Source organism: Grampus griseus (assembly GCF_964374135.1).
Source record: "Grampus griseus genome assembly, chromosome: 14".
Lineage (NCBI taxonomy): Eukaryota > Metazoa > Chordata > Mammalia > Artiodactyla > Delphinidae > Grampus > Grampus griseus.
This window is the reverse complement of record NC_139008.1, coordinates 8493375-8516769: the sequence shown is the minus strand read 5'-3', so window position 1 is coordinate 8516769 and position 23395 is coordinate 8493375. Positions and strand designations below refer to the sequence as shown.

Here is a 23395-nt window from a genome sequence, read left to right as displayed (position 1 = left end):
TAGCCTCTCTGTGCCTCAGTTTCTACCTCTGTAAAATGGGGGTAAAAATAGTATTGCCATTTCGGTAAAACAAGGATAATAGTACTTGTTGTGTGTGGAATAATGAAATTACACATGTAAGACATTCTGAGCAGGGAGGAAGTGTTCAGTAATTGTTAGCTGTTGGTACAACCTTCTCCCCTGGAATTTCTGACCCCAAACCACAGAAACTGCTCCTATCAAGGTCATCAAAAATACTCCTCTTGCCTAATCCACTAGTCATTTCTCTTTGTGCTCAAACATGGAGCCTCAGTAACCCAGTTGAGCGCTCCTCCTTCCCCACTCTCCACTCCCAGGACACCCCACTCTCCAGGCTTCCCTCCTACCTCTCAGACAGTTCCTGCTCTAACTCTCTCCATGAGAATGCCCTTGGGCACAGTCATCTCTTTTCTTCTCTATCTACTCTCACCCTGGGACAGAGCTTCTCAACCTCAGCACCACTGACATTTGGGGCCAGATAATGCTTCGTCGTGGGGCCGACCCGTGCGTTGCAGAATGTTCAGCAGGATTCCTGGCCTCCACTGGGTGGATGCCAGTAGCAACCCCACCCTCCAGTTATAACAACCAAAAATGTTTCCAGACTTCACCAAATGTCCCCTGGAAGAGGGGCAAAGTCACTGTCAGTTGAGAACAAGCATCTAAGACCTAGAGTCTAGGTGATTCATCTAGTCCCTTGAATACCCCATGTATAATAACGACTCCCCAACTATGGCCCCTACTTGACCTCTCCACTGAGCTCCAGGCTCCACTTGGACGCCTGATGGACATCTCAAATAAAACATGGCCCAAAAGGAATGTTTAAATTACACGTGCCCTTACCTCCAATATGTCTTTTAGTCTTCCCTGTCTCAATAAACAGCACCATTTAGCCACCTAGTTACTCAAGGTCACACCCCTAACCTCTCTTTCCCTCAGTCCCTCACATCCAATCTATTAGCTCTACTACTTAAATATGTTCCAAACCCGGGTCCAGGGCTAGCATCCTAGACCAAGGTACTAGCATCTCTCTCCTGAGAATGCAGTACTTCCCAACTGGGCTTCTTGCTTTCTCCCTACGGTCTGATCTTCCCATGGCAGTCAGGGTGATCTTTGCAAACTACGAGTTTGTCTTCACCTGCATTATTGCACTCATTTGTTTGCTTGTTTTATCATCAGTCTCCCCACAGTGGAATATACGGCTCCTGAGGGTACGGACCTTGACCTTCTTGTTCACTGCTGTGTCCTCACCCAGTGCCCAGGATTTTTGATGCAGACTAGTGCTCAGTAAGCACGTGTTGAATGACTACATTATTACTAGTCACCATTCCTGCCTTCACCAATGGGGCCATCCTGACCTGAGGCCATACTTCTAGATGCTACATAAAGATCCTTCCTGAGGACATCCCAACTCGTACCCTCAGGTCCTCTGCCTCTGAAAGTCCTGATCTCAGGCCATTCTGGAGGTGGTGAGCATAGGGGAGAGAGGATGAGTTTTGTGTCTAGTCCCACAACTTTGCTAAGTCAACCTAAAAGCTGGCTCCTAACCTATCTGGTCTATTGCTCAGAGCCCATCCTCACACTCCCACCCACTTTCCCCATTACAACCTCCATCTCTTTATTCACTAGCCAAGGGATTGTCTCTGGGCGTTCAGGTAAAAACCCAGTCCAGCCCCAGCAATCAACTCCTTCAGACATCTCCTTCCCAAAGGGGGCACTCTCCCTTGTCAAGCAAGAGCTGCCTCACTGGGACTTCCCTGGTGGCACAGTGGTTAAGAATCCACCCAATGCAGGGGACACAGGTTTCAAGCCCTGGTGCAGGAAGATCCCACATGCCACGGAGCAACTAAGCCCACGCACCACAACTACTGAAGCCCACGCGCCTAGAGCCCGTGCTCTGCAACAAGCGAAGCCACTGCAATGAGAAGCCCGCACACCGCAGCGAAAATCAGCCCCCACTCGCCGCAACTAGAGAAAAGCCCGCGCGCAGCAACGAAGACCCAACACAGCCAAAAATAAATAAATAAATTTATTTAAAAAAAAAAAAAAGAGCTGCCTCACCTGCTGGTAAACTTCAGGAGGGTAAGTACAGTCCTGAACCTAACGGCACACTGCTGAGAGAAGACGCACCCCTGTGAGCCGTGATGAGGAGGGCCACTAGCCCCGGTGGGTGGAGGACCGGACGTAGCTAACAGCCCTTCCAGCACTACTCCAAATTCTGAAAGGTGGAAGACGTTCTTGGCTCCACCATTTGGGCCCTAAGAATATTCTGATGTTGAGCTTTTATATAGAACCATTAAACAAATGTCGATGAGGTTTTGCAAAAAGTATTTTTCTTAGATGAATTCCACTAAGCCGATTTAATCCCTTAATTGATTTCCTATATTTCACAGTTAACCAATTCCAATTTTTTTCACTTTCAATTTTGTTTAGCCAAAATTATTTCTCCCAAGATCAAGTCTTGTTTCCCTGTGAATTTTACAATAAATATCTGATTCCTTAATCAGATTCTTATTGTATCGGATTTTACTGAGTATGGTTTCTGCCACTGTGAGTTTCATTTGTAATGATTATTTCTACCAAGTCTCATTTCCTGGTGATCTATTCAAAACAGTGGAGCCAGGATGGCAAGTTTAAGACATCCCCCTTTGGGCTCTTTTAGCACAGCACAGCTCTTAAGAGACTTTCAGTGCATTTAGTGCAATAGCTCTTGCAAGGGTGATGGGGCAGGCAGGTGGGAAGGGAGGTCAAAGGGAGCACCTCCTGGGGATCTGGCTTCATAGGGTGAGAGGATACCAATATTCCTATGAACTGACCCATCTGGGAAATCCACACAGATTTTTGGGTGGCGAGGAGCCACCTACTGCCAGGAGAGCAGGGTGCCAGCACAGGCCTCATCTCTGCACACTGGACACCCACCAGCAGGAAGGTTCTTCACCCTCCCTGTAATGACCTGGCCTGAACTTCAACCTAGGGGGCTTGTGTGGGGCTCTCTCTCTGGTCCAGACACAGCTGGGCTGGAGAGCTCAGCTCCAGTAAAAGACCGTGTCTATCTTTGAGAAGGGATGTTTCATTAGGGGTCATCATAGCCTGAGACTAAGGGGAAACTGGCCAGATCCAGGCCTTCTTGCCTCCTTATGCCTGACCAATTCCATTCTGACTGATGGCGTCACTGCCAGAGGCTGGGCCTGACCCCATCCTTCTCACAGGTATTCCAGGGTCCTGAGAGCTTGGTCTAGTGCTCAGGCCCAGACAGTCCAGGTGGACACAACTGATGGGCATTTGCTTCTAGTGGAAAAGAGGCATCACTCAACACTCCTGGAGAAGTCAGACCGTAAGCTTTACTCTGGGTTCCTGGCTCAGGCTGAGCAGGGACCAGAGGACTGCACAGATATGAATCAGGGTCCACAGCCAACCCCACTATGCCCTGGTTCTGTGTGGGAAACTGAGGCTGTGCCAGGATGACCCAGGCTTAAATACAGTGACAGGCATCAATGCTCTCACCTGTAAACTGAGGCAATAATACACCCTGGAAAGGCTGTAGGAATGTTATGTTGAAATAACAAACATAAATTGCCCAGAACTGGGCCCAGCACAGAGCAGGAGCTTAGGAAACAAATTCCTTTACTCCTACTTTCTCTCTCTTTTCAATTTCATCTAGGAGTCTCCGGATGTCCAGTAGACAGAAAGCACCATTCAGAGAAATCTCAGGCCAAAGACCAGAGCAGGAGCTGGCCAAGTTTGTAAGCGGGGGGATCCAGTGATGCTGCCTAAGGGTCAGGTTCCTAAGGGATCTGGTAGAGTCTTTCCTCAATCCCAATCAGACACCTTCCTTGTGGCCTGAACCCTGACAAAGCTAGAGGACACAGTCACAGGCCGCAGCACCCCAGAGCTGTGGAGGCTGCAGAAGTGGTCCTGAAACCATTTCTCAGCTCAGAGAAGCTCCAGGTCCTGTAGCTAGTGAGCACCAGTATCTCCAGAGGCCCAGACTCAAGCCACCACATCCCTGTCCCTTGTCTATCTTACCTTCATTCCCATCGCCCCAAACCTAGACCCACTACACCCCCAAGAGGTACCCTAGTGGTCCTGGGAGGGTGACAGGCCTACCCATGCAGCAATTCACATGTCAAAGGTAGCGGCTAGCGAACTGCTACACAAAGGCTGTGTGGCCACCAGGTCTGGTCTCACCTCCTCCAACTCTGTCTCCAGCACTTGCTTCTCCTCTGCTCAACTGGGCTAGCGCCCCACCTTCTGCACCTGACATGGGTTCTTGGACATGACCAACCTCTGGATTCAGCTTTGTTCTCACTTCCCTGACCTCCAGCTGGCCTGGAGGACTGCAGGCTTTGCTCCCGACTCAGATCTGCCACCATCGGCGACTCTCAGCTCTTGGGAGCTCCTTGCCAGCAGCTTCTTGCTGCCTCTGCTGTCACCAGTCCACCATCTCCTAGTTGCTCTGCTGGCATGTATCTTGGAAAGCCACACCCTTTGACTTCCAGTTGGGCCACAACTGAAAGTTAAGCTATATATCTAAACAGTTCTGTTTTAAAATTTTATGTCCCCATTTGCCGATATTCTAGAGACCCTAGAGGAAAATAAAGCAAACTCTCAGGCAGGTGGGATGATTACCACCTTTCTAATTCTTCATTTTATCTCCAGGGATCTGAAAGGAAAGATTTGAAATACTGCACTTTGAGGTACGATTTTAGGGTTGAAGAGAAGGTAGGTTAGCATAGAATATGTGCACCTAAGAGCAAAAACCTGACAGCTCGACTGTGGCCCCAGCCTATTGTAAGGAACAAAATGGTCAGTATAGGTGCACGTGTGCGGCTTGTGTGGGGGTGTGGCAAGGAGGACATCAATGTATTTCTAGACTGTGTATGAAAACATGCAATGAAGAACTAGTGAAATTAATCTATGGTGATAGAAGTCAGGAAGTAGCTGTCTGGGGAATGGGGCATGAGGGAACTTTCTGGAATAATGAAAATGCTTCTATAGCTTGTTTTGGGTGGTGGTTAGAAGACTGCAAACTGTCAAAACTATCCAACTGCACACTGAAGATCTGTACACTGTACTGTATGTAAACTATATGGCAATAATTGCTTTTAATCCCCCGTATAGAACCATGTGTTTGTGTTCAAGGATACAAATGTGTGGGTGTGTGGCCCACCCGTACATCCGTGAACTTGGTGTGGGGTCTGGGCTGTGAGAAGCCACATGAGCTTGGGCACACAGAAAGGACACACTGCAAACCTTCAGCTGGGCCCCCAGAGCTGCCAATGAATCCTTTCTCACCGTTCCTGATTTTCCCAGCATTTCCCCAATGGCTACAACTGTTATCCAAACCTCCTCACCATGCAGCAACCTCTCTCATTTTCTACGTCTTGGCTGGGAAGGCTAAGGCCACGGGATGCAAACCGCCCTACCTCACCAACTGCCCGCTGGGTGCCCTTCAAGTTTCTTCCCAAAATCAAAGGGATAAGTGTCCTCTGACCTCATCTTTTCCCACCTAATCCTTTTCTCTCTTGACTTCTAGCATCTCAAAGCTCTTCACCTCTATTACAGCCTCTTTCTCCCTGATTTCAAATATTCACAAGTCTCAGCTTTCTTGAAGCAGTTCACGAAACCAGAAAGAAAACCCCTAGAATAGCTTGGCCTGTGCCCTCTGAAGCTTGTGCAGGCATAGAGGCTGGTGGTGGGCACCTGCCTGGAAAAATCGGAAGCTGGTTAGCTGTTAGCAAAGAGCAGCAGCTGCATTTGAAACAGCCTACACCCCCAGAATTTGATGGGGTGAAGGATACCTATGTGTCTCTTGTAGACCAGATGTGGGCCAGGCAGGAGAGAGGGCCAACTAGAAGCAATCTTAAAGGGACTTTGCCCAAGAGGGCCACTTGGACAGACAATGGACCAATCTCAGGTACTGGAGGATTCCAGAAAACAGGGGTTGAGGGAGCAACTGGAAACAGCAAGGCTGAGGTGTAACCACCCAGGTCAAGGGAACTGCAGGTAAGAGAGACCCACAAAAGCACCACATGGAAGTGTCAGCCACAAACTCCCATCAAGCTCAGAGAATTCTTACTAATGCCAAATGGACCCTTCCTGCCCCTATCTTTATTCTCACAACCCCCTCCACCAACACTGATGGGCCTGAAGCCTCAGTCTTCAGGGATGAGGGGTAGTGAGGAAGTAAGATGGAGAAATGGAGAAGACAACCACTCTCCACTCCCAAGGTGGGAGCCTGAAGCAAGCTCAGGAGGGGAAGGGGAGCAGCTTTAACACTGACTTAAAAGTTCAGAGTTTTGACTATTAATGTGAACAGGACATTTAGGCTATTGCAACAAGTCTGTCCTGGTGGCTTGATGTAATCCAAGGGCAAGCAAAGATTTAGAGGAAGAATGGGGATGAAGACATACAGCCATTTTCTGACTGCACTAGGCTTCCTGAATGAGGCTGTGCATGTTCCCTGTTAACAGTTACACTTGCAAAGCAGGGCATGGTGCCTGGTACAAAGTCAATGCTTGATACGGTAGCTGCTAAGAGTGTTATGAACCATTTTGCGATTTAAAGGGAAGCAACTAGGAGCTGAATGTGAGGACGTTTTTCTAACAGTCAAGTGGCTGGGATGGCCCGAGTAGAGGACTTGGGAGGTAGTGACTCCCCGCCGTGGAGATGCTGACAGGGGCTGACTGACTTGCCAGGGGGGTGGGAAGGAGTTCCAGCCCCAGATGTGGGAGTGAGCACATGAGAATGTGACTCTAGTTTCTCTCCCCTGGCCTCAGCTCTCCCCTGGCCTCAGCTCTCCCCTCTATAGGGATGACTTCAGCCCTGGCCTCTCTCAGGGGTTTCAATCCCATATTTCCCCTTGGAGTAATTCCCCAAGTGTCCACTGATATTTCTATATGGACAACTCACCATCACTTCCAATGTAGCCCATCTAAAACAGAACTCTTTACTTTTTCTCCAGCCAGCTCTCCTTCCACACACACCCTGAATTCCATTTCTGTACATATACAGTTCTCTCAGGCTGGTTTCCCACATCACTTCCATTTGTTTCTTAAACCCAGATGGGCACAAACGCTTATCAATTCTTCCCTCTCCCTCATTTGGCCCCACTTCACCATTTCTAAAACCATCACAGTAACTCAGATATTTATCATCTCATTAGATAGCCTCCTGAACAATCTCCCTGCCCTGCACATTTTTTCCTTGGAACTTTTTTTTTTTTTTCCCCTTGGAACTTTTAACACGCCAAAGTCAGTCTAATCTTCCTCAAACACCGTTCTGGTGGCATCACAAAAGCCTTTGATAAACACCTGCTTCCCGAGGAATAAAATACAAACTTCTCAGCTAACATTCAGTTAAGTCCTGCACAATCTGGGTTTTCCAGCCTTGTATCTAAAACCACTCAACTCTCCCAAAATTCAGAAACCCACTCTCAGCCTGGTCAGATGCTGGACAATAAAGAGATGAAAGAACCTGACTGTAAGATGCTTTCAGTTCTAGTGGTAAGATAAAGGGGTAAACAATTAGAGAGAACACAGTGATAAGATAAAGAACACTGTTTGTCCTCATGTCCCCTCTCCAACAGAAATTATCTGTTCACTGTCCCTTCCTCCAGGTTTGTCTTTGGGCTCTCTTCCCTTTCTTTCTCATCTGGACACTTCCCATTGTTAAACGCCCAGCTCCTAGTGCCCCCGCTTTGAGAGGTCCAAAGCCCAGGCAAGGATCTCTCCCTCCTGTGGAGGTGAATGGTCCCACTGAGAAACTCCTGCTCTTCCTTTACATCTCAGCTTAGATGTTTCATCCTCCGAAGTCCTCTCTCACATGGCCCCCACCTCCACCCCAAATCTGGGGTAGATGGACCTCCTTTGTGTTCCCACAGCCCCTCGTAATTTTCCTGGTGTTAGCCATACCATGCTGCTTGCAGTCTACCTGTCTCCCCACTAGACTCTGAGCTCCCGGAAGGCAGAAAATGTCTGGATCTTGTTCATAGTTGAACACCCAGCTCCAAGATTGGACTGGCACATCTTAGTAGCTCAATAAACAAGTGGAAAGGAGGGAGGAAAGAGTAAGCCAGCACCATGCACTCCCTCCTACGGATAGGTTCTTTAGCACCTGTGCTAACTGTTCTTTTCACCGCTGGTTCCCTGACCACTGTTCCCAGGGAAGCGGTCACTGGTCCCCCCCACTGGGTTTGTACACTCCTCTAAGGTTAACAACCTGCAACACACCTCCCTGTCCCACTTGACCCTGAACTTTTTGTGGGCAAGGAATTCTCTGTATGCCCAGAAAACAGCAGTGGGGCACATGAAGCTTATAAGGATACTGATCAACTTAAATACGCTTCTTGTGAGGAGAAACCGTATCTTTACTTTCTTTCTGGTAGACTCTGAACGAATCCACTTAACTGAGCTCAGCCATGGTTTCTTGGTCCCTAAAGCAGAAACAGTGTGGCCGGGTTCACAGCACGGCTGGGCAGACCGGAGGGGCAGGGACTGGGTGACTTCGCAGGTTATCACCTGTATACCTGTTTCCTCATCTGTAACGCGGGACTGCTTTCCTGTAAACTCGTAGAACAGTGTCTCGCGCCACGTCAGTGCTCAGGGTCGGCCATTCTTGGTAGAGGTGTCTCTAAAGCTTTGTAAACTCTACTAGAAGGTCCTGGGCACCAGGAGGGACGACGACACTGGCGGGTGGACGGGGTGTGTGCGACCGGGGTGGGGAGGGGTGCACGGGAGTGACTGAGTAGAGGAGCCTTCATCCTCCACCCCAACCGCGGGACTCTCAACCTCCCCTTCCCCCTTTCCTTTCCAGAGCTTTCCAAAGCTCGGAGCCCCTCCCGCCTCCAAGGACAGGAGGGGTGGGTTGGGCTGAGCTCGGGGGGGCTCGGGCCGCACCCATTCTGTCGGGCCTGCGGCGCGACCTCAGCCGGTCTCCCTATCAGAGCCTCTGTCTGGGGACCCCACCTGCAAAATCGCTCCTCTAGGGCTCTTCCAGCCTAAAGCCTGTCTTCTTGCACCTCTCGGGTGCTGACTCTCCCTCCCACTCCGACCGCGTCTCCCCGACAGGCCGCACGGCACCCGACCGCACAACGACCCACCCCACGACTGCGCACGGAGAGCGTCCCTCCGCCGGCCTCCGCGACAGTCCGGATGTGGCCGAAATACCGCGAGATCTAGAAGGTGGGGTGCCGGAAGCCAGGCCACTCTCGCGAGGCCAGGTGGAGCAGAGCCGGGAGGCTCGGTGCAGCGTGGAGGTCGTTGGAGTCACTGTCTTACTGCCAGCTCCTTCGCCGACCAGTCCGCACCCCGCCCGTCTCAGCCATGCTCTCCGCCCTCGCCCGGCCTGCCAGCGCCGCTCTCCGCCGCAGCTTCAGCACCTCGGCCCAGGTAGGTCCTGCGAGGGGCTGCCTGCAGGTGGAGGCTCCCCGACCTAGGCCACGTGTGCTCCTGGCTCGCGAGCAGCCTTGACCCCCGGGCCAGCCTGGACCGCAGGGCCACCCGGTGCTGGTCCTCGGCTGTGGCGTCCTGGGCCGGCCCTGATACCGGGCAGGAGGTGCGGGGGAGAAAGCCCAGGAGTCGGGGGTGGGGAAGTAGCCCAGCTGGATTCAGGACCGGGGCGCTTCTCCGAGTCTCCCAGTTCGCCCCCGAGCCCCCCAGAGGGTCTACTCTTGACCTGTGCTCCTTCAAGGTGGAGAAGCCAGGGCTCTAGGGCCGAAAGTAACTTATTTTCCATAGTATTTTGAGAGACTAACCTCGTTCTTGCAGCGTCCGTACAAGCACTGTGTAATTTTTTTGTTTGTTTGCGGTACGCGGGCCTTTCACTGTTGTGGCGTCTCCCGTTGCGGAGCACAGGCTCCAGACGCGCAGGCTCAGCGGCCATGGCTCACGGGCCCAGCCGCTCCGCGGCATGTGGGGTTTTCCCGGACCGGGGCACGAACCCGCTGGACTCTCAACCCGTGGACTCTCAACCACTGTGCCACCAGGGAAGCCCCTACACTGTAATTTTTAACTCCATAGTGCAGGCAGGCAGAGATACCGAGGGCAGAGCATTGGTCCAAGGTTACACAGTGTTTTGGCCAGAGGATTAAAATTCAGCTCTCCTGACCACTGTCAGTGACTTTTTGGGATCATCAAGCCTTTCCTCTAAGAACCTGAAGACTCTGCTTCCGCTTGAGGACCTTTTGAAGGCTCCTTCCTGCGGTGGGCGGACTGGGCCTGCCCCCGGGTGTTGTTAACTGCGCGGCTTGGCCTGAGACTACTTAAGCCTAAGCTATTTTTAGCCGTCTTCTAGGGCAGCGATTCTCAAACTCTGTTGTCGGAATCACCTGAAAGCTGGTAAAGATCAGAGGCCGAGGCTCATCGAAGGAGGGTAGGACCTGGGCCTCCGTGTTTTTTTACCAAGTTCCCCAAGTGATTCTAATACAACCAAAGTTAGAATCCAGGAGATGCCCACATTGCCTCTTGAAGTGCCACACCCTAAAAGGGAGGTGATTATTAAATGAGGTTCCACATTTCTTACTTAGCTTTTGTTCTTCAGATCAGTTTCCTGTGCATTCAGTTCATTCGAAAAATAAATATACGAATGAGTACATTTGAGTATCCGTGTTGCCCAGAACTGTGCTGGGTGCTGCAGGTGATACCAGGATGAGTGAGAAGTGGCACTTAAGCCAACAGTGAGTAAACAAACGTAGGACAGGTGGAGGTGATGAAGATTGATGCTGAGGAGTGGGGGAAGGGAGATTAACTGCAGGTAAGACAGTGGGATTTGCTGATAACGATTTCATGAGGTGTATGGAGAGAAAGAGGAACATGGAGAAAACCAAGGCTTTGGGTTTTGGAGTTGAGATTTGCTGAGGTTAGGAAATACTGCTAGAAGAGAGTGATTGTAGGGGGGTGGGTATCAGGAGCTCAGATTTGGATGTGTTGAGTTTAAAATGCCTATTGGACATAAAGGTGGAGTTGTTGAAGTATATAAGTTTATAAGTCAAAAAGATGAGCTTGAGCCAGATGGTACATTGGCCTAGGGAGACTTCAACCTCAGTGTATCTATGTCTTTCCGTATGTACTAATGTACTAATATGTATGACACAAAACACAGAAATTTAAAAACCATAACAGATTAAAAAAAGAAAACTTAGAAGTGAAGGAAGTGTTACTATACATCCATTTTCAAAGCCCCGTTGCTAAACAGTGTGCTGTTGACAGCCACTCCTCAACGTGGAAGAAGATACGGAGTTTGGAAACAGCTTGTTTACAAAGAGATCATGAGCTAACCTGCAGTACCAAAGATTCTCATCTCACTGTAAAGATATCGCCACTTACAAGTTATGTTTTTATAAATATTAACTAAGTTGATGAAACCTTATAATATACAAACAATAACATCACCTCGTCACACTGAGAGCAGTCCCCTCTTCCCTCTCCCTGTGTTGGGTTCATCTTCTGTGTCACGTGGGACTGATTCACTTAAGGACCCTAATTGAGAGCACCAGGTCAGTCTGTTTCTTGGTAGAGTTTAATTCTTCACTGATTGATGAAAATAAAGACACAGCCTTGACATTGACATCCTGCACACCAAGGGAACTGTCTTATGCTCCCCACATTGGAGCCCTGGTCAGCCTTGGGAGCCAGGCTGAGTAATCTGGGCATGAGGAACTTGAGAAGATTTTTTACCCAAGGAAATGATTAAAACTTTGAGTTTTTGGAAGGGTGGTTTAGAGGTGGAGCTGAGGACCTAAGTTAGATGATGGAATCAGGATGGAAATCGGGGGGCAGATTGGGAAGATGTTTGAGATGCCAAGTCCTTTCGTGTCCTAACTGGGTGTCTCCAGTAAGGGAAGAAGCAGAAGATAGCTCTAAAGTTTTGAATTTGGGTGAACACGGATGCCATTTGGGAACAGGGATGGGAGAGGTAGTAAGGACAAATTTATTTACACAGTTGGGTTTGTGGGACCAGTGGGTATGCCTACCAGAACTGGGAATGTGGAGTTGGAACTTGGGAGTCCCTAGGATTCGGGACAGGATGTGGGAGTGATAATTGAAGGTCTGGAGACGGGTGAGATTGCCAGACCTCAGGTTCTGGGTTGGTCCAGCTAGTTTTCTATGAAGTCAAGGGTCCACCTTTAAAGCACCAACTTAAAAACAAACAAATGAAACCTGAATTCCAATCTTAGATGTAATATATGCTTTTTAGAGTTTTAGTTTCCTCGAGCAGATTACACTGTGTGGTTGTTTTGGTTTCGGCTTGAGTTTTGGTTTGTTTGGTTTGATTTTTGTTTTTGATAACGGAAGCCTGTTATTACTAGCATCCGTTGCTGTGGAACACAGTGTGCAGTGATAATGTAAAGACCCAGAGTACACGGCTGCCCTAGAGGACCACACGCCATGCTTTGCGTTCTTGTGGCTGCTCTTCTCTCGGTTTGTCTTCTTCCCTGGCAGCTCCCTGCCTGCTTGCCTGGGATAGGCTCCCCTTCTCATTTGTGAGTTTAGGTTAGAAACAGCCTCACTTGCAGTGGTTAAGAATCCGCCTGCCAATGCAGGGGACACGGGCTCGAGCCCTGGTCCGGGAAGATCCCACATGCCACAGAGCAACTAAGCCCGTGCGCCACAACTACTGAGCCTGTGCTCTAGAGCCCGCGAACCACAACTACTGAAGCCCGTGTGCCATAACTACTGAAGCCTGCGCGCCTAGAGCCTGTGCTCTGCAACAAGAGAAGCCACCACAATGAGAAGCCCGCACACTGCAACGAAGAGTAGCCCCCGCTCACCGCAACTAGAGAAAGCCCCGTGCGCAGCAACAAAGACCCAATTCAGCCCAAAATAAATAACTTTATTTAAAAAATAATAAAACTGCACATTGAAGGAAAGCCTTCTGTTACCAGTCCAGGTGGCGGTTGAGTGAAGTTTGTTCCCCTTTCGGAGGGTACAGGAGTATGCCCCTGACTGTCACAGCATCTAGAGACATGAGTTCTCCCCCATTTTCCTAAGGCAAACCTCTGAACTTCAGAAGGAAAGGGGGTCTTTGGAATGGTAGGAATACGATTGCATCTTCATTTGGTACTGCTGCAATAAAAAAGACCCAGCACAGTACTCTGCAGTTTATTACCATGTGAATCCTTTTAATGCTGATTCCATCTTCACAGTCCTCTCTGTGCCTCTTTCTAGAACAATGCTAAAGTAGCCGTGCTGGGGGCTTCCGGAGGAATCGGGCAGCCGCTCTCACTTCTCCTGAAGAACAGCCCCTTGGTGAGCCGCCTGACCCTCTACGATATTGCTCATACGCCCGGAGTGGCCGCCGACCTGAGCCACATAGAGACCAGGGCGACAGTAAAAGGTATCGAGCACGCCGGCCCTGGAGAACTTACACCTGTCCTCCCCCGTCGGCCAGGATTCAGGTTTAGAGTGAGATGCTTGAGTGAAACTAGGTGTTCAGACACTTGGGGTTTCCATGTTCATTTTAGAATTAAATTTTATATATTATTGCACCTTTTTTGACTTGAGTGTACAAAAATTTAAATAGTGTCTTTGAGAATAACAACGGTGGTCTCACCTTCCCATTTTTAATTTTTTATAATTTAACAAGTAATATGAGGATGGGGAAGAGGCAGCCTCATGCAGGGGCGTGGGGGCAGTGAGAAATGCTGCCAGCCGCTCCCCACCTTGGGCCGTCCCTCCACCCCAGGGTTTCCTCTGCCAGCTTCTTCAGAGCATGGCCACCTTAGGAAAATCCAAGGGACATCTAGCTATGTCATCCAAGAAGTCACTCATAATTACATATAATTATATATATCCTGTTTATCTTACCTTCACATTATAGCAGCATTTTTCCATGTCACCAAATTGTTGGTAAAATCATTTTTAAAGGTGTACTATAATTTATCACTTACTTATTATTATACCCACAGTGTTGTCCATTGGGCTGTTTCCTGTTTTGCTCTACTGTAAATAGCTAGGCTGTGTAAACATCTTTATCTTTACATCTTGTTTCTTAGAATCCTTAAAAAAAAAAAGAATCCTAAAAGTAGAATGAGTAGGTATGACTATTTTAAAGCTTTTACTATAAAGTGTCAGATTGCTGTGCAGAAAACTTGTACTGCTTTCCGTCTCTGCTGTCAGTGTGAGACTGTTGGATGGTGTTTGCATGTATCTTCATCTGGCGTAGCCAGCACAGGAGATTGACTGACTGTCAGATCGTTTGTCCGTGTGCCTTCCGTGGTCCCTCTGAATTAGTTCGCTCATTTTCTTTTGGGCGGTATATTTGCGTTTCCGAAAGCTCCCACAATAAGGGAGAAGTCAAATCAAAGCAGATTTCGGCCGATTACCCCGAGATCTTTGAAAGTGGACCTTTTATTCCTCGGATGATAGGAGTAAACAGAATGGATGCTAATATTTCGTCCCTGCTTCTCAGCACGGGGCTTTTCTCTCCTGGCCTCCACCGTGCCTTCTGATCTGACTCCGAGAGAGAGCTTTTGTTAGGATGACCGTGACGTGGAATAAGCAGCTCTTACTGGGAGCCGAGAAGGACTGAGAAGTGCTGGCGAGTTGGGTTGGATGAGGAAAAGCAGCCGACTTGGCTGATTCTGTGGGAACCTGGACGGTTACTCTGTTCCGAATCGGGGCTGGGCCAATGAGGCTGGAGGAAAGTGGAGTGAAAGAGACTGTCCTGCCAGCCGGTGTCATCAGGCCCACAGTGGTAGTTCTCCAGAAGAGGAACCCCTTCGTGGGCGGTCCTTCCAGCCTGTCTTGAGGCCTGTGGCCGGCCTTGGACTCAGGTGGGCCCGTCCTACCCGGGCTCTGTCCCCACAGACGTGCTGGCCTCTCCAAGTCGGAAGTGGTGAAATTGCTCACGTGGGTGTTTTTTCCAGGTTACCTCGGACCTGAGCAGCTGCCAGACTGCCTGAAGGGCTGTGACGTGGTGGTGATTCCAGCGGGAGTCCCCAGAAAACCAGGTGTGTGTTGAACTCCTTGCCTAGCATCTCCCCACAAGTCAGCTGAGGATGTGGTTTTCCGTGGAAAATGGATCTGGTCAGATCTCTGCTGCAGAAAAAATTCCAAAGGCTCCCCAGTGCCTGTGGGGTACAGATGAAGCCCTCCACCTGTCCCTGGGTCCCCTCGCCCAGTCTCATTGTGCTCTGTGTGCACTTTTTTTTTGCATGCAAGGCCCTTTCCTCCACCTGCCTCCACCTTGGAAGCTGTACTGGTCCTTGGTGATGCTCCTCGGGTATAAGCCCCCTCATTCCCCTCCCCACGCTCCACCCTCACAGACCTCTGTCTTGGCACTTATCACACTGGGCCGTTTTCCCTACAAGATGGATTTACTTGAAACAGGAACCCTGTCTCACTCATGTTTGAATTTCCCATGACAACAAACACACACAATGTGGTACACGTTTGGAAATTCGTCCTGTGCTTTATGAACACCTCGAATTGGATTGTTCTCAGGCATGACCCGGGATGACCTGTTCAACACCAACGCCACGATTGTGGCCACCCTGACTGCTGCCTGTGCCCAGCACTGCCCCGAGGCCATGATCTGCATCATTGCAAATCCGGTGAGTGCCGGCTGATGCCGCGTGAAGGTCCACAGTTAGCAGAAGTGTGCTTCTGTGCTTAGAGGGGGAATAATCAGGTTCATGTGCTGAAATGGATAAAGTGGATGAGCTAATAAAAGGCCCTTAAATTTATTTCCTAAGGATTCCTTCTGGCATAGACCAAGTGAGTTTTAACCTGGTTTTCCCATCGACCGTGTGCCTTTGGGCAGATCGCTTCCCCTCTCGGTATCTTAGTTTTTCCACCTGGAAAATAAGCCCATTCCTGAGGCTGCTTCATCCGTGACTGTGGTAGCCTGTTAACTCCTTTTCCTGTGTTCTACTCGGGGGTTGCAGTTCCTGCTTCCTGGCGCCCCCTCCCTCCTCACACTCACACATGGTCCCGTACGCAGCCCCCCAGGCCCTGTTTGCTGCTTTTTGCAGGAAGCTAGTTCTTCAGTTCAGAAACTCCGGGTGCTGTGTCCCTCCTGAGAAGTTGGCTGTGGCTCCCACGCCCGCCCTAGCAGGGCCTCAGGTTGCATTTGACAGCAGCCCTTCTGTTCCTCCCTGCTGGTTGATCTGGTCTCGCGAGTACAAGAAGGATCTGGGTGGAAGTGCAGTGACACTGATGTGGACTCAGGAACGTGGCCGCTGATAAACACGCAGAGCTTGTGCCCGTGGCCTCTGAGAAGAGGATCCTGCCCTTTCCAATCAGCTAACCTTTCCTCGGGGGCAACTGGTCAGAAGATCTTGGGGGGCTGATTAACCGGTGCCTAATATAAATCTCGCTGTTGTTGTCTTGTTTTTATTCTTTCTATGTACCAGGTAATGTGTTAAGCCCTTGCCATGTATTAAGTCACTTAATCTTCACAACGACCTCATGAGGTAGTTGTCTCCCGTTTTAAGAAACTAAGTTCTAAGGAGTTGAGGTAACTTGGTCGGAGTTACGACACAGAGTGACAGAGCTGGGACTGAGCTTGTAGCTTGTAGCTTCTTGCTAGGCTGTCTTTTTTTTTTTTTTTTTTTTAATGGCCATTTGGGCTAAGTCCCAGCTGGAGCAGAAGGTGCCTTGTGGATCCTCCATCACATTTTTAAGTTGATAGTCGAAGGGTCACGTGCATGTTTGAACTTTGGGCTCGGAGGCCGCCAAGGAGAAGAGTGCCTCCCCCAGCGAATGGTTTCTTCTTTCTCGTGGCGGGGAGAAGCCGCAGTCTTTTAGAGTAGGGGGCCTTCCATCGTGAGGGTCGCTTATCAGCTTAGAGCTTGTTCATGGTCTGACGAGAAGATTTTAATGTGACAGCTTAGAGCTTGTTCATGGTCTGACGAGAAGATTTCTCCTCCTGTCGCGAGGCTCTGCTCTCAGAACACAGGCAAATTGTGCCCCTCTCTCTTGGATTTACTAGGTTAACTCCACCATCCCAATCACAGCAGAAGTTTTCAAGAAACACGGAGTATACAACCCCAGTAAAATATTTGGGGTGACAACCCTGGACATTGTCCGAGCCAACACTTTTGTTGCAGAACTGAAGGTAAGAGCTGCCTCGGGCATCTTTCAGGTTCCCTTTCGGAACCTCTCTGGCTATTCTTGGCTCCTTTACGGGCCTGGAGGACACCGGGGCCCTTACAGGCCACATGTAACTGGAGGGTTTAAATGTCTTTATAGCTCGCCTCCTTGGTGGGAAGCAGCTTGCGCGGGGAACGCAGACAGCAGGCCCCTGCGGGCTGGAACCGGCCAGGCTCGCTCTTCTCCCTGCTGTAGCAAGGGTTCGGCTTTCCCTGAGTTTCTCACTGGCTAGACTGGGTTGTGCTCTTCGTGTTCATCGGCTCGGCTCTGAAAACTGGTCCTAACAGGTTTTACCCGCTAACCATTAGACAAATGATAAAATCAGCAAACACGAAGAACTTGGGAAAGTCCCTGAAATCATGTCAGAATTCTTGTCCCTGGTCTGTGTTCTGACTCCCTGGGTGCCTGCAGTGACTTACCTCAGTTCTGCTCCTGCTGGCTGCCTGCTTCTTCCTGAGCCACCAGGCTTGTCCCGAGGTGGGTGTGGCACCGGCGCCAGGTCTGGAGTCCTCGGTACCTTTCACAGTTCGCTGTCTAGTCTGTTGGGTTATGGACCCAGCAGAACCACTTCCTCTGGCCCAAATAAGTGTCCCTCCTGAGCTTCAGGCCATTTTTCGTGAACTTGTGGAAGAGGGGGTCCTCCCAAGTCGGGAATAATTGTCGTGCACACAGCTTAGTGAGAAGGGCGCACGCAGGACCGTTGACCTTCCTCTTCCTCCCCTGCACCCAGCACTTCTCTTCTAGGGTGTGGACGGTACGGTGCCCCGCTGCAATTCACGCTCTGGCGTGTTCCTCAGGCTCTGCTCTCCGAGTGGGGTAGGATCCCTGAGATGTGGCCCCGGGGCCTGGGAGCTCTGTGAGTGAAGCGGAAAGAGACACTTTAATTCCAGAGACAACTGAATCACCGTTTCAGTGCACGTGTGTTTAGACTGTGGTTGGCTTTGAGTCAGGAAAGGCTTTGCGGAGCGGGTCTTGGTGAAGCCGAGTCTGAACGCACCCAGGCCGGGAGGCGGGGGTTCCAGCTTCCCGAGGCACACGCCCCCGGTTCCTGGAAGGAGCAGTGCTCGTTCTCTTAGGGCTCCCGTGGTGCTGCCAGCTCCAGGGGGAAGCACGCGTTTCCCCTGGGCCCCTGATCCTGCTGCAACAGTAGATACCTGTGGCTAGTTGAATTAATTATAATTAAATTAGAAACTGTGGTCCTCTGTTGCACCAGCCACACTTGAGATGCTCCAAAGCCCCGCGTGGCTGCTGTGTTCCCACAGAGAGTTTTGTCAGACCATGGAGGCTTGGCCTCGAAGCTTTGCCATGTGAGGTGGGGAAGCATGTCTCCGCCCTGGATCCATCAGTTAAGGAGTGCACCCTTTACCTCAGGCTGCCTGGCATTCTGAAAAGTTCCTGGATTTCATGGAGGGTGAAAGGCTGCCCTTAACCTCGCAGCCTCTGGCTCCCCCCTCGGCCGTCTCTACCCCCGCCTTCCACTGCGCTTGCCCTTTGCACTTCATGCTCTGCTGATGGTACCTGCCCTGTGAACCCCCAGGTCTTTGTTCTTTCTGCTCCTTTTGCCTAGAGTACGCTTCCCTTGGTGGAGTCCTGCTCCTTCCCAGATGAAGTTAGGTCTGCCCCAGGAGGCCTTCTCTCAGGCGCCTTCCAGAGCCACCCTGTGGCTGGCTGCACCCTTCGCATTGGAGCGTCTGTTTGTATCTGTCTCATTTTGGACAATGAGCTTCTCAAAAGCAGGGGCCCTTTCTGTTCGTGCCTGTGTCCCTGGTGACCGGCGTGGTGCCCTGGCCTGTAGACACTGCCGTGCATGTCCGTTAACGGTGCTGCTGGGTCTGCCCACCCTCGTGGCTGGGCTCCCCAACCTAGGCAAGGCTGGTTCCTAACTTACGGTGTCTCTCCTTAGCAGCTGCAGCATCTGGGGAAGGTGGCAGCATCTGGGGACTGCTCGCGCCCTCCCGTTACTCCCACCAGCTTCTTTTTTTGGCTGTGTTAAGAAATACCTGGTTTGCAGATTCTTGGGGGCCTCGTGCCTCCGGTTTAACAAATGAATCAGCCGCCCAGCAAGCCCCACTTAACGAACCTTGGCGTTGTGACCCCTTTCAACTTGGCTTCCTTCTTTCTGTTCCAATCACTGTTTGAGTTGACGGACTTCTCACCCCTGGGTGTTCTGGAGTCTTGCTCTGATACGAGGTGTTCTCTGTAACAAAGTGTAGGCACGTAAGTCTGAGCCAAGGCATGGGGATGACATCAGGTGTGGGAAAGAGGATTTGTCATCCTCTGATTCCAAGAAGCTGTCGGACTGATGGGAACCAATTGGGACCCTTCACGAAGGCAGTTTTCAGCACATTTTGAAGGGAAAGCCTCGGAGTGACCTCACCAGACACCGAGTTACTCACTGCATGTGTTGAAACTGCAGGGGGCGCCTAGTGGGACATGTGAGCACGGCTGGAGTCAGGCGGCCTCTTACCTGGTTTCCAAGTTCTGTGGATTTTTCCGGTATTGGTGCTTTAGGTGCATATGACGTGTTTTACACTCAAAGTGCTTGTTAAAAGTTAATCAGGCTTTCTTTCCACTTTCGGTGACCAGGGTTTGGACCCGGCTCGCGTCAGCGTTCCTGTCATTGGCGGCCATGCTGGGAAGACCATCATCCCCCTGGTCTCTCAGGTGCGTGTGTCACCCTGCCCGGAAGCCTCAAGACCACGAGCACAGTTCAGAGGTTCACTTTGGGGCCCTCGGATCAGGCTGACACGGATCTCACCATCTGTTGTTACTTTGAAGCGTCCACAGCTGTGGGAGTGAGTGTGGTCAGAAGGTGTTCAAAAGGGCCAGCTCCTACGCAGTGAAAACTGCTGGTGGAAACATCACTGCCTTCCTGATTAGGTCAGAGCAGGCAAAGCTGCTTTGTTTAAAAATGAGGAGAGACAAGGTAAACACCACTGAGAATAAGATAAATCACCTCATAACCTCAGGAGAAAATACTGAGGAAGCACCTTTTAAACCTAAGTTGATGGACATCCTACAAAGCGAGCATTCAGTACCCTTGACAGATGTCCTGAAGGCCAGGGGAGGACTGAGGAAGCAGTCAAAGGCGAGATCCCTGGGTGCTGGTGGGTCCTGGGCAGGACCCTGAACAGAAGGGACGGTAGTGGAACAGTCGGTGACACTTGAGTAAGGTCTGTGGTTTAGTTAATTTCCTGTTCTTTATAACTGCACTGTGGTTATGTAAAGTGTTATCAGGGTAAGCCGGGTGAGGAAAATCTTTCTGCTATTTTTACAACGTTTCTCTAAGTCTAAAATTAGTCCAAAATAGAGAAAGTTTTTTTGTTTTTTTTTAATGAGTAGAGAACTCACTACACCTCCCAACAAAGTCGGCTTTTTCTTTAAGGAAAAGGTCTTGATTTCCCACGTGGCAGCGATGCCAGGGCCCGCCGGGCGTGGGGCTGGGAGGTGACCGGAGCCTGGTCCTGCTCACGTGAGCCCTGTGACTTGCACTTGCAGTGCACCCCCAAGGTGGACTTCCCCCAGGACCAGCTGACCCCCCTCATCGGGCGGATCCAGGAGGCCGGCACGGAGGTGGTCAAGGCTAAGGCCGGAGCAGGTAGGCGCCCAGGTGGCCCCAGGCTTTTAGAGGCAGAGCCGAAGACTCGTGAGGGCCCAGCAAGGAGCGGGTCCTTTTCTAAGCCTCACGTCCGTCTGCTCGATAAGCAGCCCCCGGTCAGAGGGCAGCGCGGCTTGCTGGGGGGCGTGGAGTAGTGTTTGAGGTCAGCAGAGCTAATTGCGTGCCGTCTGCGGGTCTGTCACTTCAAGGGATGCTGACCTAAATTCCTGATGAGACTGGAAAGCTGGAGGTCATGCAGATGGGGTTTTAGCTGGCGGGGAAGCTCGTCTGGGTCTTACGGTCGCAGCGCTAGCTTGGGTGACCTGCCTTTGTCCTCCTAGGCTCTGCCACCCTATCCATGGCGTATGCTGGAGCCCGGTTTGTCTTCTCCCTCGTGGATGCGATGAACGGAAAGGAAGGAGTTGTCGAATGTTCCTTCGTTAAGTCCCAAGAAACGGACTGTCCGTACTTCTCCACACCATTGCTGCTGGGGGTATGTATCCCAGAGGCCAGGTCTTGGCCGGAAGGAGGAGCATTTTCTGTAGCTGAGACTCAGCAGCTGTACTCCGTGCGTTTGCTCCATGGTTCAGATTTCCTTGTGCAGTAACTGCATCTCACTGCCTGGCCTGTGCTGGACTTCTGAGGGTAGAAGCATCCCAGAAGCAGTGGCGGGGAGAAACCTCAGTCTGCGGGGGCTGACAGGAATCTCACGGCTCCAGCAGCCGGTCAGCAGCGGCCGCCTGGGTATGTTTCCCAGTGAGACCCTCGCTGTGTCCTGAGGCGGCCCACGGACAGCCCTCACAGAAGAGGCTTCCCCGCACCAGGCTGTGCTGGTTCCTTCTCATTCTGACCTCAGGGCCTGCCGGGGCGTGCACACGTGTTAGACCTTCCAGCTCAGGCGTTCCTGGGCCCTGCTCCTCGTCTCACTGCTTTTCCTCCTTGAAATGCACTGGGACGGGGCCCTTCTAGTCACCTTGCTGGCTTCAGCCAGCCTGGTTTGGGGCAGCTCTCTGGTCTGCTTGACTCCTACGGAGTCTTCAGTGAGCAGGTTTCCACGTCTTAGCCGTGGGCACCCGCTGGAATCAGGCAAATGTGTGCTTGCCTTCCTCTCGTGCCCAGAAAGAAGCCCTTCCCACAGACACCCTGGTGTCCAAAATCCCTGAGACCGACACTGGTCTCCAGAACTACCTGTGGTTATAGCTCCAGAGCCAGCTGAGCGCAGGTGTGTGCAGCGTGGTGGGGCCTGTAGGAGAGGCCCCCAAGGCTGATAGTCCTGGTCAGGGAGGCTCCGAGGAGGCAGCCTGGGCGCCAGCCTGCTGTTTTCCTAACGTCCGACGTGTAACTCCTTAATTACGTTGGATTCAGGTGGCTATGAAAGTGTTTCTTCAGTCCTTTACCAACTTGGGAAAAAAACTAGATCCCAAAAGTACGCTCCGTATCAGGGAGAATAACTCAGGTGCTACTAATTATTGAGTTCTTTGTGTGCCAAGCAACCCACATGTGTCCTCACAGCCTCCTGTGGGGTCGATAAGGAAACACACTTGGCGGGTGCGTGACAGGTGCACACACAGTGAGTGCCAGAGCCCGGCTCCCAGCCCAGGGCTGAATGACAGAAGCTGAGCTCCTGGCACGGCTCACACCCGTCCGGCCCCGTCCTGCCCCGTCCCCAGGGTGTGCGGCTCCCTCAGCAGGCTGCCCAGGAGCCACCGGTTAGACAGGCGAGGCAGGGCTGATGAAGTTACAAGTGGGATTTTCTGTAACAAACCCATTCATGGAAACTTTCTTGTAAAATCTTACCACCTCCCCTCTCTCCTTCAGAAAAAGGGCATCGAGAAGAATCTAGGCATTGGCAAAATCTCCCCTTTCGAAGAGAAGATGATCGCCGAGGCCATTCCTGAGCTGAAAGCCTCCATCAAGAAAGGAGAGGAGTTTGTAAAGAACATGAAGTGAGAAGGCGGTTAACGAGCAGGCCGTCTCCGTAACTTATTAAGGCATCGTGTCGCTGTAAAGCCACTTCAGACACCGTGGTCTTCTCAGTTTGCTTTGATGATGAGTATTGTATTAGCAAACTACCCCTTCCAAATCGCGGGTCAGTCTGTCGGTGCATCAATAAAAGCAGGCTTTGATTTTCTTTTCCAAGGTCTCCAATTAAATACTGTGCTTTCAGAACCCCATTGGAGCTGACTGCAGAGTGTGTGTCTGACATCTCTTCCATCACGAATTAGAATCAGGTGTTATTTAAAAAGTAGCCTTGGGCTTCCCTGGTGGCGCAGTGGTTGAGAGTCCACCTGCCGATGCAGGAGACACGGGTTCGTGCCCCGGTCTGGGAAGATCCCACATGCTGCGGAGCGGCTGGGCCCGTGAGCCATGGCCGCTGAGCCTGCACTTTCGGAGCCTGTGCTCCGCAACGGGAGAGGCCACAGCAGTGAGAGGCCCGTGTACGGTTAAAAAAAAAAAAAAAAAAAAAAAAGTAGACTGAAACATCATGGTCTCATCAGTAGCTTCAAGCCTGTAATCTTCATCAGTAACTGCTCTCCCAACCCTGCTCTTTGCACCATCGTGTCCCTCAGGTGTGTGAGCTGAAGGAAGGGCCAGCTTGGGTCTGATTCCACGGCGTCCTCTCGCCTGTGCGGGTGGCAGCTCAGTGGCCGACGCTGGGCCGCTGTCTTCTGTCGCAGGTTCTCTCTGT

At 51.1% G+C, this 23395-nt stretch overlaps 2 protein-coding genes across 2 annotated transcripts in view; one reads left to right on the top strand and one right to left on the bottom strand.

The window, feature by feature from the left end:
- Nucleotides 1–9154, bottom strand: part of STYXL1 (serine/threonine/tyrosine interacting like 1) — a 63444-nt gene extending 54290 nt beyond the window's left edge. Inside the window, exon 1 of the mRNA XM_082669917.1 lies at nt 9116–9154. The gene's annotated coding sequence lies outside the window, so the exon portion shown is untranslated. The remainder of the gene's footprint in view (nt 1–9115) is intronic.
- A 60-nt stretch (nt 9155–9214) lies between these two features.
- MDH2 (malate dehydrogenase 2) lies at nt 9215–22840 on the top strand. The gene is made up of 9 exons (XM_082669915.1): nt 9215–9404; nt 13182–13350; nt 14882–14965; nt 15459–15568; nt 16948–17073; nt 19695–19772; nt 20607–20706; nt 21048–21199; nt 22525–22840. The coding sequence occupies exons 1-9, from the start codon at nt 9339–9341 to the stop codon at nt 22654–22656; spliced, it is 1017 nt and encodes a 338-aa protein (XP_082526041.1). The 5' UTR covers nt 9215–9338; the 3' UTR covers nt 22657–22840.
- Nucleotides 22841–23395: the final 555 nt, after the last annotated feature.